Here is a 20,316-nt window from a genome sequence, read left to right on the forward strand (position 1 = left end):
CATTTGGAAAGGGAAATGCTTTCAACAGCTGTAGCTTAGCAACAGTAGCTCGGGCCACGTTGCTAGGCAGCCCTTTTTCATAAAATGCGCACTCACTCACTCCGGCCCCCCTCCTCCTCCTCCCCTCCTCCTCCCCTCCTCCTCCCCTCCTCCTCCCCTCCCCCCCCCCCTCCTCCTCCCCTCCTCCTCCCCTCCTCCCCTCCTCCCCTCCTCCTCCCCTCCTCCTCCCCTCCTCCTCCTCCCCTCCTCCCCTCCTCCTCCTCCCCTCCCACCAGTCACTCGCTGTTCCCATCATCTGTTTTCATCCAGATAACATGGGTTTAGGCGATTGGCCTGAGAGATAGGTTTGGTCTGCTGTGGGCTATACCAATACCTTTTTTCCCGTTTTTTGGCCTTTTTTGGCCCCTGCGGCTTATATAACGGTGCGGCTTATCTATGGATTTAAAAAAAAAAAAAAAAAAAAACTCTCTTTTTTAGCACTCTTTCTAACTATAAAGCCACTTCTGTTTTAATTTCCTCTCTTGCCCTCTTTTCACCACACTGTATGACACTGTATGACACTGTATGACACTGTGTGCACTGTAAATAACAACACAGGTAGTGTTGTGTTATGTTGTTTTGTTGAAATGTTAATAAATGGGAGCATTACATATGGTAATTAAACATTAAAACACAATAAAAATAAATAAAAATAAAATAAAAATACCATTAACACATTGAGTGCCAGCCATTTTTTCAATCCTGTAGGTAAGTTGTGCCAGGTTTTTTTTTTGAGGATTCTGGCTCATTTTACAAGAGCCGAGGATTATTTTCTGTTAAGAATTCGTGAACACCAATCATCTAAAAATAACTAATAGAATGTGTGCTTTCTCTGTCTAAAAGAGTTAGTTTGCAGAGTTAGTAGTTATGTAGATATTAGCCGTTGAGTACAGCATGGTTTCAGAGATTTTCAGAGAGTTTGGAGATAAATGGATTTTTAGAACCACCTCACGTGCCTGTGATTATGGGTGCCCTTGTCTCCCACTCTGTGCGCTCTCTCTCTCTCTCTCTCTCTCTCTCTCTCTCTCTCTCTCTCTCTCTCCTCTCTCTCTCTCTCTCCTCTCTCTCTCTCTCTCGAGAGAGAGAGAGAGAGAGAGAGGAGAGAGAGAGAGGGAGAGAGCGAGAGGGAGAGAGCGAGAGGGAGAGTTGCTTCAACTCCTCCCTCCGTGGGCGTTCTTCTTGGCTGCAGCGGCCGTCACAAGCTTGTCACCAGTCTCAGTGCTTTGCTGCTGTCCTGTGCCTGTGGCTGCGCGGCCGCTGTTTGAGGAAGTCGGGATGGACTCGCTCGCTTCTTGGAGTTTTGGTTGAGAGAAGCTTTTGCGATTCTGGTCATATTTATGCTGCGTGTTTCAAAGTGTGTTCCACCTGTAATCTATTATGTAAATTTGCAATCCCGCATCGCCAGCAATCAGCGCGAAAACGAAAGCGTTTTCCCCCATCCATTTTCATGAGAATGGCTGGGGTGAGAATGGCGTGACAAGTTAAAAAAATGCTTGCCTTCCTCTAGTCAGGAGAGCACTGTCGCCACTTAGTGGTCGGTAAAATAGATTATACACATTCTCTTGCTCCAATAGTGATCTAGAAGACGTAAAAGTTGTTGATTGATGTCCCACCGTCAAAAAAAATAAATGTTTATGTAAGACGAGATATCTCGGCTCTGGCACTCAAGCGTTGGATTATGTAAGACGAGATATCTCGGCTCTGGCACTCAACGTGTTAAAACACCCGCGGCTTATAGTCCGGTGCGGCTTATATAAGAAAAAAATAGTCAACTTTGAAGGTGCGGCTTATACACCGGTGCGCCTTATAGTCCGGAATTTACGGTAAAACATTTAGCTAACTGGTCTGTTTGTAGACCTGTAAGAGGAATTGGACCCAGTAGTTCAGTTAGTTGTGTTTATAGCCCTTAATCAAACAAGCTTGTCATCATACTACATCATATATCGACATACAACCTAGGTTACATATCGTCACCGTCTTAAAATAATGGCCTAAGTCACTTTTTGAGGAAAATTTTATTTTTGCCTAAATCATCTCTTCATGATGCTGGCCACCTCTGGTAAAATGGCCCAAGTCCTTAATTGAAAAGATCATGCTGATCCTACCTGCTAGTGCAATAGCCCATAGGCTATTGCACTAGCAGGTAGGAACAGCGTGTGACTTAGGCCGTTTTGTTTTTGCCTAAGTCAAGACAATGTGACTTAGGCAAAAATAAAATGGCTTAAGTCACACGCTTGACATAAAATGCAACTGTAAATCAGGCCTAAAGGTCCTTACACACCGAGCACGTTTTTTTTGTGCGATTAATTCGCACGTCAACAATATTTTCCGAACCTATATCAGTCAATGCAACCGTGCATACCAAGGGCGAAGTTTCGCGGAGCGTTATTGCGGTGTTTATTTTTTCGAACCACGGTCGATTTTTCAGAAATTCGCTTCCGACGTGTACACATCTGTGGCTGTGATTGACAGGTGGGTCAAAACTCGCATCGCAATTTCGTGCCGTATATTCGCATCGCTCTTGATGTGTAAGGACCTTAAGTCTGTTTTTTTTGCCTAAGTCACAATGGCATGCTCGTAAATTGGCTTAAGTCATCTAATCAGTCATCTAATCGTTTTATGTTACATAATTGACAGTGTTATTTGTATGTCAACAGTCATCTATTGTCATAAAAAAAAATGGTGGAATGATTAATAAATATATATTCTGTATTTGGTTCAGTTTTTTATGTTTTCTGAAAAACTTGAAAAAGTGACTCAGGCCATTATTTTAAGAGGGTGACGATATACTGCACATTTGACTAGATTACATTACGAGATTACACAAACACGTCTTTTAGACCCACGCGAACTCCACACAGAAAGGACCGTGGGGGGTGGAGATTTTGAACCCACAACCTTCTGAGCCGCCAGTAAAATATCTTGTCTGGGACGGCTGGTTTGGCGTTGGTTTTTAAAGCCTTTGGAGAGGAATGTTGAAAACAGGCTTGGAAGTCTCTCAAGAGACTGTCGGCACCTATCATTTGGTTTCAGGAGATTTGACCATATCGCCTTCCTGAGCGTGGATTAACTTTCCAAGGTATTTCCTGTCATTTGTCTGCAATTGTCCTCAACCTGTGGACGCCAATCAGATTAGCGTAACCGCATCCCACACACACCGCAGGTCCTCCAACGCAACATGTTGATTGGCAGTGTTGGGCAAGTTACTTTCAAAATGTAATATACTACATATTACTAGTTACTTTACAATATTACTTTCTGTGTAGAGTAACTCGTTACTTATTACACAACTTTTGCATTGCTTTACCAAAACAACAGCAGCTGCAGAATGACATCGATCGCTGCCCCGGAACCATCCCGAAAAATTATTTCAACCGCCTTGATGTCAGTGTAAACAATCCAAAATTCTAAATGTTATTATTTTCCTTTGTTATTGTCATCTATAGTGGTTATTTGCATAAAAACACACAGTTTGATTAGGAAATGATTGTATCTTTTTTTAAATATGTGCTTTGATTGAATAAAATGTAACTCAATTTGTAACTTGAGTTACTTGACAAAGTAACTGGTATAATATTACTGAAATCCTATAAGTAATAAGTTAATATATTACTGAGTTACTGCTAAAAGTAATATATTACATGTAATATGTTACTTTTGTAATGGGTTACTACCCCCGACACTGTTGATTGGCTCCCGGAGCCCCGCTGCGTTTTAAGGAAGAAGCATATGGGCCTTCATTAGCAGGTAGAATGGGAGGAGGGAAGGGGGGGGGCGTCGCCCAACGGCTGGGTGTGTGCTTTTTCTCCAAACGGTTCACCCTCTGTCCCCCCTTTAGATGAATGTGCTGTGGCGTGGCCCTGTAAAAAAAAACACGCTGGGGCCGGGGCTGAAAAAGCGGGAGTCCATTAATTAGGGCGAGAGGCCCCCACTGGCTCTTTGTCTCAGCCAATCTGTGCCCCGCTGGAGACCCCTACGCCCCACCCCCCACACCCCCACCCACCCCCACGCCGCCCCAGGCAGCCAGACGCAGCCAATGTCAACAGCAGCTCCGGGCCTCCCGGTATTTGGACGGCTGAGGCAAGATTTTCCTACGGAAACACCTGTGAAAATCTGATTTTCCTAAAGCGACAGACTGGCTTTTTGGAAATGTTTGGTTATTGTTGCCTGAATGTTCTCCATGCAAATTCTCGCTCATTTGACTAAATGGCATTCTGACTTCTGAGGGTTTGCAGGTTGTTTTCCCCCAGGCTGATAATATATGCTAATATTGAAATATTAGTGTAAATATTAGTCTATGTAAGTCTTGCTCTCTTCAGGCATTTACTCGAGCTTCCCCACAGAGATCATTAAAGGTTCATGTTTTCTTTTGGAGCCTGCACATTTTCAGTGAAGCCTTATGGGCTTCACTGGCTCATTAATAAAGAAAATAAACATTCAATATATCTGATGATTTACAATAGCAGTCAAAAGTTATATATATATAATGGATATATTTTACATTTTAGAATAATAGTAAAGACATCACAACTGAAATAAGACAAATATTATGCAGTGACCAAAACAATCTTATATTTTAGATTCTTTAAAGTAGTGCTTTGATGGAAAGGCTTTTTGAAAGAAATTCATACATAGGATCAACTTCACTATTTACATTTGTCTAAGAAACACATTTGAAGCATTGAAGCTTAAGCATCTGGTTTTACTACTGTTTATTTTATTTTATTTTATTTTATTTTATGCTATGTGTGTTCTGTGAGCGAGCTACTGTAACCTGTCCCAATTTCCCCCCGGGGATCATTAAAGTCTTTCTGATTCTGATTCTGATTCTGATTAAGAGAATGCATTCAAGTGTGTCCAAACTTTTGACTGGTAGTGTATTTTTGTGATATCATTGTCATTATATTATTATATCACTAACGGAGGCCAAATTTACAGATACTTCAGTTAGGACCTAATTTCCATCCCTCCCTACTCTAAGGAGGCGGGCTTATTTACCCCTCTCACTCACTCTGTCCCTCCCCCCCCTCTCTCTCTCTGTCCCTCCCTCCCCCCCCCCCTCTCTCTGTCCCCCCCCCCCCTGCCTCTCTCTCTCTCTGTCCCGCCTCTCCCTCCCTCTCTCTCTCTCCCTCCCTTCCCCCTCCCCTCTCTCTCTCGCTCTCTCTCTCGCTCTCTCTCTCTCCAGGCACTGATGAGTGGACCTGTGTGAGCGGGCAGCAGTGGGCCCAGTGCGCTGGATGTCTGGGACAGGCCCATGGGCCAGAAGGACCATGTGGAGACTGGTGCAGGCCACATCCTCCACCTGGGGCTGGACCTGGATCTGGAGTACCTCCACGTAGCGGTGGCCGAGCGGCAGGCTGGCCCCGCCGACGGGCCCCCTGTCATGGAGGAGCGGGGGGAGAGCTGCTCACCTCCCCCCGTCGAGGGGGAGGGCAACCCCGGGTCCCACGGCGAGCGCGAGTCGGCGCCGGCCGCCGGCTCTGACCCAGACGGTAAGGCTGCTCGATTATGGCGAAAATCATAATCGCGATTATTTTTTGACTGATATTGAGATCACGATTATTTAACACAATTACCCATTGACTTTGGCAACAACACCATGCATTTATTGAACTTGAAAAAAACATGACTTTATATGCCTCCGCCCGGCTCAATTTGGCTCGAACGTCCGCTTGGACCCAAGGATGAACTGATTCGATTTTGGTGGTCAAAGGTCAAAGTTCAAGGTCACTGTGACCTCACGACCCCCCGTTTCATGCTTGTTAACGCAATACCTCAGGAACGCCATGACGGAATTTCTTCAAATTTAGCTCAAACATCAATTTGGTATACTGTATATATATATCTATATATATATAGATATATATAGGGGAAGCAACAATTGAATTTGAAATAAAAAATCCCTTAATTGTACAGCCCTACCAGACGGAGGAGAGGGCGGGTCGGCTCACGCTAAGAACACCCACCAGCCGCTCTGTCGGGCCCAGTGTGTGGACCTGGGCACGGAGGGGCCTCCTGAGTCCGACTCCGAACCCCCCCTCGAGCCCGAACACGACCCCGCGTCCAGTGCCCCATCCGAGGCTCTGCCCGACCCCTCCGCGCCCGAGGCCCGGCCAGGGGATGAGCCCGAGCCCGAGCCCGGGCCCGGCTCCGGCGTGAAGGAGTACCAGGCCAGGCTGGAGTTCGCCCTGAAGCTGGGCTACTCCGAGGAGACGGTGCGCCTGGTGCTGTCCAAGCTGGGCCCCGACACCCTGATCAACGACATACTGGGAGAGCTGGTCAAACTGGGCGGCAAGTCGGACAGCGAGCAGCCGGCCGGGTCCGGAGCCTCTACCTCCTCCTCTTCCTCCTCCTCTTCCTCTTGTGGCTGTTCGGACTCTCTGGAGGGCCAGCGCTCCGACTCGCCCTGTCCCACAGACGCCCTGTGTGACCTGGACAACCTGCGGCCCGTGGTGGTGGACGGCAGTAATGTGGCCATGAGGTGAGACCTGTCTATAGAGACTATCATCAAGGCTTAGAGCAGATAGAGAGGGCCACACAAAAACTCCTTACTACCAGAGGGCCAGATTGTGACTGTGCACTTCCACCAGTAGGATACCGTCACCCCATCACTCAATTACCTAATAATAATAATAATAATAATAATAATAATAATAATAATAATAATAATAATAATAATAATAATAATATAACTACTAATTTGAGGAAAAGAACGAAATACATACTGGCAATCAAACTGTATCGTACCGACATTTCAATTTTTCATATTCATATTATGCATTTTGTAAGGGTTGGGCTACCCTATCGAAAAAGACGCCACCTTATCTGTAAAGGGGAGACTGGTGGGTACCCATAGAACACATTCTCATTCAGATATCTTGAGGTGAGAGGTCAAGGGACCCCTTTGGATATGGCCGTGCCAGTTTTTCCCTCGCCAAAACTTTGCCTAACTTTGGAGCGTTATTTAGCCCCTTCCCGACAAGCTAGCATGCCATGGTTGATATGCCTTAAGCCAGGCATGTATGGCTTACAGGAGGTCTTCTAGTTTCATACGATACCAGAAACTTCAGGCCGCGTACCGTACAGCCATTTGATTTGTATCACTATGAAATCACGAGATTAACGGGAGGAATTACCAATTGGGATCACAGAGGGAGAAAGGGAGAAAGAATAGGGATACTCCTGCGAAAATGTGTTGGCAGGTATGTGACATGTTTTCTGTGTTTCCCTCCTAACCCTTCTTAAAAAAAGAAAATCATAATATAATAAAATTATTATAATAATTATTATAAAATAATAATAATGATAATAATAATGATGATGAATTGACTGGAGGGCCGCACTGAGTGGGCCACCAGTTGCCCCTCCCTGGCTTAGAGCTTGAAATGTCTGCTGGTTCTGTTAAACGGGGAGCTTGGTTTTGGGGGGACTTGGCTACTTTTCCTACTTACCCAGAGTAACTGCTACTTGATCCCCATAGACGTCCAGCAATGGAGGTAAGCTTCTCAGATATTTGTCCTCTAATGTTTATGTGTTAACTAACACCTGCCGCCTCTCCGCTGTGGCCTGTAGCCATGGCAACAAGGAAGTGTTTTCCTGCCACGGCATCCAGCTGGCCGTCGATTGGTTCCTGGAGCGCGGACACCATGACATCACAGTGTTTGTGCCCGCTTGGAGGAAAGAGCAGTCCCGCCCCGACGCCCCTATAACAGGTCAGTGTTACAGGTCCACACACACACACACACACACACACACACACACACACACACACACACACACCACTACAATCATGCTATATACAGGGTTCCCACGCGTCCTTGAAAGTTTTTGAAAATGGGCATAAATACATGTGGGGCATTGAAAGTGCTTGAATTTATAGTGCTTGAATTTATATATTTTGTGCAAGAATAACAAATTCAGTTCTTTATATATATATACATATACAGTATACCGGTATATATATATATATATATATATATATATATATATATATATATATATATATACAGGTATATATATATATATATATACTGTATATATATGCAGAGTAGCAGAGAGTATAGAGTAGCAGATGGTTCAGGCCGGAAGTCAGACACAGCAACTGCACAAGGATCCGGTCGATTTTCATAATAAAACACCGTGTGCAGACCCAATTCTCCTTCTCCCCCCCCTCCCTCTATAGTCTTTCAAGTAGACGAAGAAATGCAAGAGTTCTCCTCCTGCTAACAGGCACTGTATGACAAATAAAGAAATAATTTCAGCCTACCACCCATGGTAGAAGCACAACAACAATCAAGGGAAAATGAGCAAATCAAAAGCAAGTCAACGACAGACTGTGTTGTTTGTGTGTTGTGCTTTTGACATCCACCCCATTGTACACACAGTATCGCGCGATCTCGTATGAAGCTGCCAGGCAGCGCTCGGAAGCACTCCGCTTCTGAAACGTGTGCTGTGTATATGCGGGTATGCCGCCGTGCGGAGGACGGAGCAAAACCGCTGCGCAGACGGGCCTGGTGCGACCAAGGTGTCAGCCTGAATTGTCAACTCCTTACACTCATTTCCACCTTCTAGTCTGAGAATGAAATTTGTATGAGGGGATTCCCCCCGGGGAAATCCCATTTTCCCTAACCAATCACTAGAGCCCAACTTATCTACCTGAATCTAGTGTTAGTGAATCCACTCGGTAGAATGCAAAAAAAAATCCCCTTTGAATAAATGCCTTCAAAGCAGTGTGCCGTTTGGATTTCAAAGTAATTGGTACTTGTAATCCATTTGAAACAGCCTCGATAGCAGGCGGTGGCTGCAGCCGTTGTTGTTATTGCGCCTACTCCTCGGTGCACTTGACAACGGCTTAGTCCCACCCACCCGTTTATTGACACTGATTGGCTAATTGTTAGTCCCCCTCGGCACTGAACGGTTATTAATTTGTTCAGCCCAAGAAAAAGCTGTTGCATATCACGATGACAGACCAGAAGCAGCCAGAACTCAACTCAGTGGAGTGGGCGGCTTTGAAGGTCTTGACCCGGGCAAGGAACCCTGTATATATAAACCAGGGGTGTCAGACTCATATTAGGTAGAGGGCCGGATTTGTTCAACTGAGACCTCATGGGGGCCGGTTTTTTTTCTTACTAAAATCAATTTGACTCATTTACCCATTTACTTCACAAAAGAAATACTGCTCTTTCCATTTCTCTTGAAACTGCCTGCATTCCGTGTCAACCTTTCTCTTTTTCGACAGCATCTTGTTGATTCCTTTGTTTTTGGTAGGTAGCCGAATGCGCGATTCAATTCCAGCGTGGCATCATGGCGGCTTTGTTTACACCTGATGACCTACTGACATACTTCCTTGTAGTGCAGGTTAATTAACTTATGAATGAACTCTTAGCTTGCTTATTAGCCACACGTAGTTCATGATAATGGGGTGCGAATTTAATAATAATAATAATTAAAAAGATTTTTTTTTTTTTTTTTTTTTTTTTTTGACATCCCTCTCTGACATCCCTGATATAAACCGTGTTTATATATGCATTTGATTTTCTCCCGCTCTCATCTTGACGTTTCTCCCTCCGCCCACAGACCAGGAGATCCTGCGTCGGCTGGAGAAGGACAAGCTCCTGGTGTTCACGCCGTCGCGGCGGGTGCAGGGCCGGCGCGTGGTCTGCTACGACGACCGCTTCATCCTCAAGCTGGCCTACGAGTCCGACGGCATCATCGTCTCCAACGACAACTACCGAGACCTGGCCAACGAGAAGCCCGAGTGGAAGAAGTTTGTGGACGAGAGGCTGCTGATGTACTCCTTCGTCAACGACAAGTAAGGCGGAGGAGCGGGGAGATGATTTCAGTAGGACAGGGCAGACATTTATGTGGCAAAGTAGGTGTTTTTAGGGCTCACCTGGTAGAGTGCGTGCATACCACAAAGGCTTTAGTCCTTTGCGCGGGCGACTCAGGTTCGAATCCGACCCGTGGTCCTTTGCCGCATTCATTTGCATTCATGTCACAACACAGCTGTTGCTGCGAAACAGAACCTAGTCTTGTTTAGGCCCAAGGCCTGTAAGATTCAAGATTTTTTTTTTTTTACATAAACACACATCAAATGATGAATTCGCCATTATTTTTATTTATTTATTTATTTATTTATTTATTTATTTATTTATTTATTTATTTATTTATTTATTTATTTATTTATTCATTTATTTAAATTTTTGGGGAAAAGTGATACTTTTATTCCACACCTCAAAAGCTCAGTGGATTTATTATTATTATTATTATTATTATTATTATTATTATTATTATTATTATTATTATTACCCCCCCCCCCCCCCCCCCAATAAATATTCGTCTACATAAGAATGTTTTCAATAGGACCTTTAATTCCTTTCTGATTATGAAGAGATGGGAAAGGGGACCTGTGACTGAGCTCTCTATGACTGCTGGGACATTTGTGATGACAAATGCCGTGACAACTGACATTTGTCACTTGTACTTGGTTTAAGCACTGGTGTCATGTAGCCTGATATAATACAAACCTAGCCTGAAAATAAACTGCTATCTTGGCAAACAAATACGCCCCCTAAATACGTGTGACAATCAAGTTTGTCAGGCAACATGTTTTGAAGGATTAATTCCTGGTGGAGAATTCCATTTCTCCCTGTGGGTGTCAGGTGACTGACAATGTGATGTCAGCTCAGTGAATTAATGGTCAAACAGAGAGGTTCAGTTTCACTGTGATGGGTTTATCTCATTCGGTGGGAGCTGTTAGAACACAAATGAAATGTGCTGACTGCATCCTCTGATCCTCTCTACTTACTCTTTGCTCCAACCCTCTTGTCAGATTCATGCCCCCAGATGACCCGCTTGGCCGTCATGGTCCCAGTCTGGACAACTTCCTGAGGAAAAGGCCCGTCATGCCTGAGCAGAAGAAACAGCCTTGCCCATACGGTGAGAACACGGATACCAACACAAAATCCACACACAAAAAGCACACATTCACACACACACACACACACACACACTAATACAATGACTAGTACATGTCTTCTTTTCTTATCTTGTGCAACAAACTTTTAGAAACAAGGACGAGTTTGAAGTGAGATTTGAACTATTTTGACTGTAGACACAATATGCGATGACGTCTCCAAAATGTGAAGCTTGCTATGTTGACATGAGTGTGTATGGCTATGGTCAAACTGGTATCTTCTGTCCTCTTCTAGGAAAGAAGTGCACCTACGGCCACAAGTGTAAGTACTACCACCCAGAGAGAGGCGGGCAGCCGCAGCGCGCGGTGGCGGACGAGCTGCGCGCCAGCGCCAAGACCTGCGCCACCCCGAAGAACCAGGGCGACGCCGGGCTGGTGAAGAGCCACAGTGTGCCGGCCGGCAGCATCGAGGCCAAAAAGGGCGCCCCAAAAAGGCAGTCAGACCCCAGCATCCGCGCCCTGTCGTACAGTGACGCCGAGGAGAAGCTGCTGGCCAAGGGGAGGGAACCCCAGAAGAGCAGCGTCTGTAGCAGCAGCAGTAGCAGCAGCAGCAGCAGCAGTGCTAGCAGTTGCGGCGGGAGTATAACCATGTCCCCGGCGCCGGGAGGCCCTCCGTCCAGCCTCAGCCTCCTCCAGGATCAGCCGTCCAGAGCGGCCACTCCTCACGGCCTCCTGCCGGCCCCCAGCCACGACCTTTACCCTCACTGCGAGTCGCCGGACCTCAGCTACTACTCGGTAACGCGGGCCTACTCCGGCCTGAGCCTCTCCTCGCGCCGCAGCCCCGACTGCCGCTTCCCCAACGACACGGACCTGCGCCTGGGCTCCATGGGCTCGGCGGGCTCCGAGTGCGGCAGTGAGAGCAGCACGAGTTGCGGGAGCAGCTGCGACTACGGCGAGAGGCCGTGTCCCGCCTGTCCCCCGGACGCCCTGCTGGACGACGGCCTCCTTCATTACATGAATCACCACGGCCGGCTGTATCCTCACCATCCCGCCGATTACCCCAACGTGCAGCACAGTCACGCCGGAGTCCACAGCTACCACGTGAGCCTGGCCCGCGGGCAAAGCTGCGCCCACGATCAGCCTCCGGACGCTCCCCCGAAGCGCCCGCTGTACCCCTTGCCCCCTCACCTCCAGCACCAGCCCCTGGCAGCACGCTCCAGCTGCCCGGGAGACTACCACTCCCTGCCCCAGACCAACCCTCACCCCCCCGGGTCTCCCCTGGGCCGCTGCCTGGCCCCGACGCGAAGCGAGAGCGCGTCGGACTCGCGTCTGTACGACCACCTCTCCGCGCCCCACCACCACCACCACCACCACCACCACCGGACCAAGGCTTTGCCCAGTTGGGACTCGTACTACAGGCAGCCGCCACGGTACGAGCCCTCGGCATATCAGAGCCTACCGGACACCCGTCAGTCATCCTGGCACGCCCCGCCCTGGGCGCAAGACGGCTACGGCCAGCACCACTCCTCTCACCCAGCTCTCCACCCGTCCCAGACGCACTACCTGAACCACCCGCCTCCCCCGCCCCACTCCCCTCACCCCCCTCACCCGTCTGGCGCCTCTCTCCCGCCTTACCCGCCTCACCTGGGGGTGCCGTCCCACGCTCCTCCCTCCTCCTACATGCCCCACCACACAGACTCCCCTGGTCACGCTCACTACGGCGACGTGAGGGAGAAGGCGTACGTCAACCTGTGTAACATCTTCCCGTCGGAGCTGGTGAGCCGCGTGATGGCCAGGAGCCCCCACATCACAGACCCCCAGCAGCTGGCAGCCGCCATCCTGGCTGAGAAAGCCCAGTCGGGTTACTGAGGAGAACTTTGTTTAGTGAAAACAGAGCTTGATGGTTGGTTGGTTTGCATGATGGAAATACTGGGATACATTCGGACCGAGGTCATGCAGCAATTTCAAGGAATAATGCGTTCAAGACAAGTTGGAACTTTGAAATTTCAACTCGAGATTTCCGACATCATTGCCTTAACGCTGTTTTCAACTCGGGGTTAAATAAAAAACATAATACAGCTAGCTAATTTCATCTTAGTTAAAATTGGCTAAGTGGACGTGTCAGTCACCATTTGTGATGGAAGTGATGTCATCAGTGATGTCACTCGATCAATTGTGATGTCATCAGTGATGTACTTCCTGGCTGAGGCTATACAGTATAAGTGGTGGGAGGAGGAAAAGGTAGTTTCTCCAGAGTCTCCACCCTTAGTTGGTCAAATACAGTAGCTGTTGAATTCAACATATTGCTATAATCAGCTAAATATTAAAAAAAATACACACATATTGCATAATTACACCTCAAATTAGGTCAACAAACACTTTGATGACATTAACTCGGACAAACCGGAGCTCTGAAATTATACCCGAATTTCCAACCTGTAATTTCCGACGTCGACAACCGTTCAATTTCTTTTTTACAAGTCGAAGTTGTTTTTTCTTCTGAGTTCCAAGTCTTGGACGCAGTATAAATGCTGTCGATAATCCAAATACAGCCCGGGTCACGGGACAGGGGGAATCAATTCTACCTTATGAAGCGAATGGTGAGAGCGCTCGCTCTCTACCTGGAAGGAGTCAACTGACAAGATTCATGACAGTGACAGAGTGCGACTTGTGAAGATCGGCACACACCATTTGTTTGCTTGGTTTTTGTTAATTTATTTAGGCTAATTATTTAGGCTAATTATTTAGTCTAATGATTTTGATCTTTCTTTCACAGGCAGGACTTCTTATGCGTTGGATTCACGAGGCACTTTTTTTCTTATCATCACTTAGTGAATCAGAATCACATCAATCAGATGTGATTCATCCTTTCCTCTGCCATTATGGCCAGCTTGTGCTTTTAGGGGATATGCAGATATATTATGTGCATTGTACATTGTACCGTACTTATTCTCAGACCTGAGTCAAATAGTATTTGCAAAATATTTATTAGTGGGGTTGTCAGAAAAGTATTCCAAAATCACTTTCGACTATTTTCCTACGATTGTCTCAACGTTTTGTGACAAACCTCCCATCTGGTACTCCGTCAAACAAATGCTAACGATGGATTCGAAACTACGGGCGTACCCTTGTTCAATTCCTAGCAGTGGTAGTTCCGGCTTGCTCATCAGACGTTCCTACAGACACATTTGGCCATGTCTGTGGGTGGGAAGTCGATGAGGTCTTGGTCGCTGCACTAGCGCCTCCTCTGGTCGGTCGTGGGGGGAACCTGTTTCGGGGACTATCGTGATCCTACGTGCTACGTCCTGCCGGTGAAACTCCTCGCTATCAGGTGAAAATAAGTCGCGGCGGGCGACTGCACATGTATCGGAGGAAGCTAGTCTACGGCTCTCCCCTGATCGGCAGAGGGGGTGGCTCAACGACCGGGACAGCAGGGGGAATTGGCCAAGTACAATTGGGGGGAGAATGGGAGAAAAATCAGAAGAAAAGAAAATACTATTGAACCAAGGTCTGTGTATTATATCAAACTCTTTGTGTGTCTTGTGCTACTGTTTGTGTTTTTTTTCATGATGGTAATAATAGGTGTCTGAATGATAGTCGTCTTATTTGAGATGACGTCAGTATTTTGGTCGCAGTCGTAGATGGATAGATGGGTGACCCTGTCGTGTGTACCTTAGTTTTAGTAAGGGACATCTCTCTCTCTCTCTCTCTCTCTCTCTCTCTCTCTCTCTCTCTCTCTCTCTCTCTCTCTCTCTCTCTCTCTCTCTCTCTCTCTCTCTCTCCCTCCTTCTCTGTCTCTCTATCTCCCCGCTCTCTTTATCTCTCTCTGGCCCTTTATTTGGGGTCTGGTTTGGTATCTGCTACAGACAACGTACATTTCCGCCTCGGTAAATAAAACCTATGTATGGACTGTAAATATATTTAAGGGACGCCCTGCTGTGCATTTGGCTGCCAGCTGTCCACACTGCTGTCTGTAGCAGATCCCCGCTGGATCCGTGCTAGACAGAGAAAAACCTCCTCTGATACAAATTGTATCATTAAGCGAGTCTGCTGATGTTATACAGTACATGGACTTGTTGATCCGTATTCATCAATCACTGTTGATGTACAGTATTGCTATATGACGAAGTGCATTGACAAGCAGTCGATGTGTGTTCCAAACGAGATGTTCCAACGTTTTACCTTGTGGAAAAATAGCTTTGAGACAATTATTTTTCAATATGTGATGATGAAACAAAAGGGAGTTGTCTGCCTACTTTGTTTAGGTATTACAACTTGCTTATATGCGCTCGGGTTTGAGGCTGGCTAATTATCCTAAAGGAGCTCCAAGAAATGGACGTGTGAGAAATGTGGTGCTGGTGACAGACATCCTACTGCATCACAACGTGAAGAGCTAAGGTGGTTGTATTTTTCCACAGCGTGGTTGGGGTCAATTCATTTTTTAACCCTACGTTCTCAACTCCTCCAGTCAGGAAGTGGATATTCTTCCAACCACAAAAATGATCAAACTTTATATAGCCTATGTCTGAAATCAATGAATTAGTATTATATCATTAACCGATATTTTGTTTCCATTCACAGTGAATTGAGTGGACAGACCCCAACCCTGTTACATGGGTAAAGGTTTATATTTGGTTTCAGTGCTACATTGAGGTGTAGACCTTGCTCCCGTGGGGGCCATTTTGAACTTAGATCACCCAGAGGATTTACCTGACAGTCATCAACTTAGCTTGCAATTAATTACTTAACTAATTAAGAAGAAAAAGAACAACAACAACAACAACAACAACAACAACAACAACAACAATTGTTCTCATTTTGCAGTGAAGTTAGCTAGCTTCCTAGGCTAGATTCTGATGGTTATAGTGGCCCAAATATTTTTGTTTTACCTTAAAATGAGAACCTGTATCCCTCTGGATTCTTGAGATTCACTTCCAAGAGGTTTTTCAATGTCTGTTTAATCTGCAATCTGGTGTGCATCTTGACAGCAATAGACCCTTTTCACGGGGGCCATTTTGTGTCGAAAAGGCAGGGTAAACACAGGTGCAAACAAAACACTAATGAGGGTTTCCAAATTCCAATCATGGAAGTTTGAAACCCTCATTAGTGTTTTGCTTGCACCTGTGTTTACCCTGCCTTTTCCACACACAAAAATGGCCCCCATGAGAAGGGCACCTAGCATAGCTGCACTAACGCTTCTGGGCCGAGTCGTGGTATGCGAGTTCAAAATGGCCACCGTGGGAATAGGATCTACTGGGGGAGCTCGTTGTACAGTTCACATCGCAAAGCCGGCGACGTGGTTTCTTTCCAAACTCAGACGTGCCACATTGCACAAGAGATTAGTAATTGTGCGACAGCACGTGCTGCTGGTGAGAGACACGGTCTTTGTGTATTTGAAGAAGCGCCTTCGCGCGGGCCTCCTGGCACTGTGTGTCAGTGTGGGCCCTGAGCGTGGGCCCAAAGTAATGCCTCTTCATGGCATTGTGCTTATGACACATCCGATACTCTGAACTATGTTCAGCTAATTGTTATGCATGTCTTGATTTGTTTGATTTGTTTTCCGCATGTTTAATTTGTTTATACAGCTGTGTTTCTGTCCTGACTGTTACTGTGGCTTGGTGCTAGCTGTTGAGATCATTCTAGGCTGAACAACACAAAACTGTCCTATTGCTCTGCTCGGTAATCCTTTATTTCATGATATGTCAATATAGAGCGCCGCAGGAACGAGTCCGGAAGTTGCATGGAAGGCGGAAGTCCCGGACTTCCTGGATCTCACGGGGGGGAAAGTCAATGGGGTTTTTTTCGAGTGGGGATTTCGCTTAAATGCGTAAAATAAGGTCTGTGGTTAACAAACGTTTATGGGAGCGGTAATTTGGGTTCAGCAGGATCATCTTCACAAATGTGAATCACTTTTAGGACTTTTGAAATGTCAATTTAAAATGTAAAATTATTATTAGAAAACTCTTCAAAAGGCATAAAAGTGATTCACGTTTGTGAAGATTATCCTGCTGAACCCAAATTGCCACTCCCATAAACTTTTGTTAACCACAGACCTTATTTTATGCATTTAAGTGAAACCCCCATTCTAAAACCCCATTGACTTTTCCCCCGTAAGATCCAGGAAGTCTGGGACTACAAAAATACGTCATCCCTGCGGTACTCTATAACGACTTCAGTACAGCACCCCGCGTTTAAATGTAATGTTTTGCCGCTGGCAATAAAGATTGAGTCAAGTAGGAATGCTGTCCTGTTTTGATTGAATATTACTCCAAAGGTTCATCACTCATTGGACATTTAAAGTGGAGCTGGCGTCTGCGTAGTGTAGAGGTAAAAGCACTCGCCCATCGGCGACCCAGATGCAATAGACCCTTTTCACGGGGGGCCATTTTGTGTCGAAAAGGCAGGGTAAACACAGGTGCAAGCAAAACACTAATGAGGGTTTCAAACCTCCATGATTGGAATTTGGAAACCCTCATTAGTGTTTTGCTTGCACCTGTGTTTACCCTGCCTTTTCGACACAAAATGGCCCCCGTGAAAAGGGTCTATTCCCGCCAGCGGTGCTTCCGGCTTGGTCAGACGTTCCTACAGGCACAATTGTCTGTGGGTGGGAAGCCAGTGGGCTATGAGTCCTGTTTGCTGCACTAGCGCCTCCTCTGGACAGCGGGAGGGGAACTGGGGGGAATAGCGTGATCCTCCCACACGCTACTGCCGGTGAAACTCCACGCTCTCAGGTGAAAAGAAGCGACTGGCGTCTGCACAATATATCATAGGAAACATGTGCAAGTCTCTACGGCTCTCCCCAGATCGGCAGAGGGGGTGGAGGAACGACCGGTGTCACCGGGACAGCCGGTGACATTGGCCAAGTACAATTGAGGAGAAAATGGTAGAAAAATCAGAAAAAAATGACTTCATCCAAAAAGAAAATACATTTAAAGTGGACCTGTTGTTTTGGGTTGTATCTCAGACAGCAAACTGACATTACTGTATCAACGTAGAATCAACTAACATTGAATCAACATTGAAATATAGCATTGATGCACCCTGAAATCATTTTGATACAACATTGAAAACACAACACAAACACCATGGATGCATTGAAACACTATCAAATGCATCCTGCTTCATACACAGCAGATTATTTGGGGGGGTTTTCTCCCTTGTTTGAGTGGCCAAATCAAAAGTAGTGACCAGGCTGGCATCAGTGGCCCATAGGGCCATAGGTCAGTCAGTCATCGCTCAGTCAAAGACGCCCTCTAGAGGCCATCTGAGGAAGCACATCACCTGTCCGGCCCTGATGGGGCTGCCTGAATGAGCTGAAAATGTCTCATGAAGACCATTAGAAGGGAGTGAGGGATGACATGGGACAGAGGTACCAGGCTCAATTCAAACCCATCCAATAACAATCAATCATGAGGAAAGCATTTTTATTTCATTCTTATTGGTCTTAGCTTTGTGTCTGTGGAGCCCGACCCAAAAGAAAAGAGAGGACCCCTTCATGCCGAGGGCCCCTGGGCACTAGCCTGGGTAAACCCATCCCCCACGTGACCTGCTCTCAGACCTGTTCTCAGTCACTATGACTAGTGACTGGGAACTGAGAGAGCAGGTCACGTGGGGGCTGGGTTTACCTAGGCTACCTGGGCACATGCCCAGGTTGCCCTATGGTCGATCCGGCCTTGCATGTAACAGCAACAATTATAAGCTGGTGAATGTGGTGGTTGTTCAGAGATGCAATATCCTAATATAGGCTAATCATTAGCAGTTTGAACACTTATTAAATAAGCTGATGAATGAGATGGAGGAAGTCTTGGCTATAGAGTAGAGTAGAATAGTAGTAGAGTAGGCGCTTGCTTACAGTACAGTATGTAAGTTATTTGATGTGCTGATTGTGAACATGTGGGGGGGGGGGGGACAAAATGAAATGAAGAAAAACGTGTGGAGATACGGAGTTGTGTCCTCTTGCATATAAACGGAAAATCACAATATAAATGTTCAAACCAGACCTCAACATGTCTCCGAGTCCTCTTGTTTCATTTGCTTTTTTTAATTATAATTATAATATATTGGCGAGTAGCTGGAAATACATAGGCTGAGAACATTTAATCCACTTAATGTACAGTATTTGAGCACCATGGACAGTGGGAACAGCATTTGGCCAATTGAATGGACCTCTGTCTCCCTCTTGTGGTTTCACATGGCCCTGCACAAAGAAAGTGTTTCCTCTGTATGCATTCAGCAGCAGCTTTTGCCCATGGTGCTCACATGTCATATATGAGCATCAGATGTATATCCACCTTGACATGCATCACAGGGATCTCTTTGCTAAAGCTGTGACAGGGGGGGGGGGGGGGGGGCTCTGACAGGGCCTTGCTGCAGCCGCCCCCTCTCTCTGGAATGCTCTCCCCAGTCACATGTGACAGGACCAACATTCATTGTCTTTCATAATCGTATCATCTTTCATCTATCATATTTCCTGTACTTAAGCATCAAAATTATATATTAAATCTAGGCTACTTAAGTATTGAAAGTACAAGTAAATGCTGTTGGAGGTATTCACACAGAAGTGAAAGTTTTTGGGGATGATCAGTCATTTGGGGGCGGCTGTGGCTCAGGAGGTAGAGCAGGTCGTCCACTAATCGGAAGGTTGGTGGTTCGATCCCCGACTCCTCCAGTCCGCATGTCGAAGTGTCCTTGGGCAAGACACTGAACCCCAAATTGCTCCCGATGGCTGTGCCGGCACCCTGCGTGGCAGCTGGCCGCCCTCGGTGTGTGAATGGGTGAATGTAGGCACATTGTAAAGCGCTTTGGATAAAAGCGCTATATAAATGCAGTCCATTTACCATTTATAATAACTAGTGCCATGCCCCTTTCTCCAGTTCCAAGTCAATTGGATGGAGATGTGTGAAAGCCGTGATCTTATTGGTGGAATTCCACAAAACTCAACACTGCAATTTCTTTCTGAACACTGAGCCTCCCCTGAAACAGTTTGGAGGCCCCCCCTCCCACGTTGAGAACCTCTGATTTAAACCTTTGTCATTATATATTATATTCTATATATACACGAGTATATCAAGCACAAGCATGAGGGGAAATAATAAAACAAGAAGAAAGAGGTAGGGCGTGCACATCCGCTTGTGAGGCTCAGGTGCAGGACAAAAAGCAAATAACATAGAAAATAAATAGAGTCCGCACACTGAATTAAAGTCAGCTCCCAGGTCAGTTTATTTTAACGTTTCGACTACAAAGTCTTCATCAGAAAAAGTCGAAACGTTAAAATAAACTGACCTGGGAGCTGACTTTAATTCAGTGTGCGGACTCTATTTATTTTCTATGAAATAATAAAACAGCCTTGAAACAGCTCCCTC

General features: G+C 46.2%; 1 protein-coding gene across 1 annotated transcript; it reads left to right on the forward strand.

Moving 5' to 3' along the window:
* Positions 1–5,293: 5,293 nt before the first annotated feature.
* LOC310772986 (putative ribonuclease ZC3H12C) lies at positions 5,294–12,823 on the forward strand (the record flags this gene model as incomplete). Its single annotated transcript, XM_083632931.1, has 6 exons — positions 5,294–5,531; positions 5,956–6,520; positions 7,612–7,751; positions 9,616–9,850; positions 10,871–10,977; positions 11,250–12,823. 6 exons carry the CDS (start codon positions 5,294–5,296, stop codon positions 12,821–12,823), a joined length of 2,859 nt encoding a protein of 952 aa, XP_083489057.1.
* Between the last annotated feature and the right edge of the window lie 7,493 nt (positions 12,824–20,316).

The sequence above is a fragment of the Poromitra crassiceps genome, assembly GCF_964638095.1.
Source record: "Poromitra crassiceps genome assembly, chromosome: 3".
Taxonomy (NCBI): Eukaryota; Metazoa; Chordata; class Actinopteri; order Beryciformes; family Melamphaidae; genus Poromitra; species Poromitra crassiceps.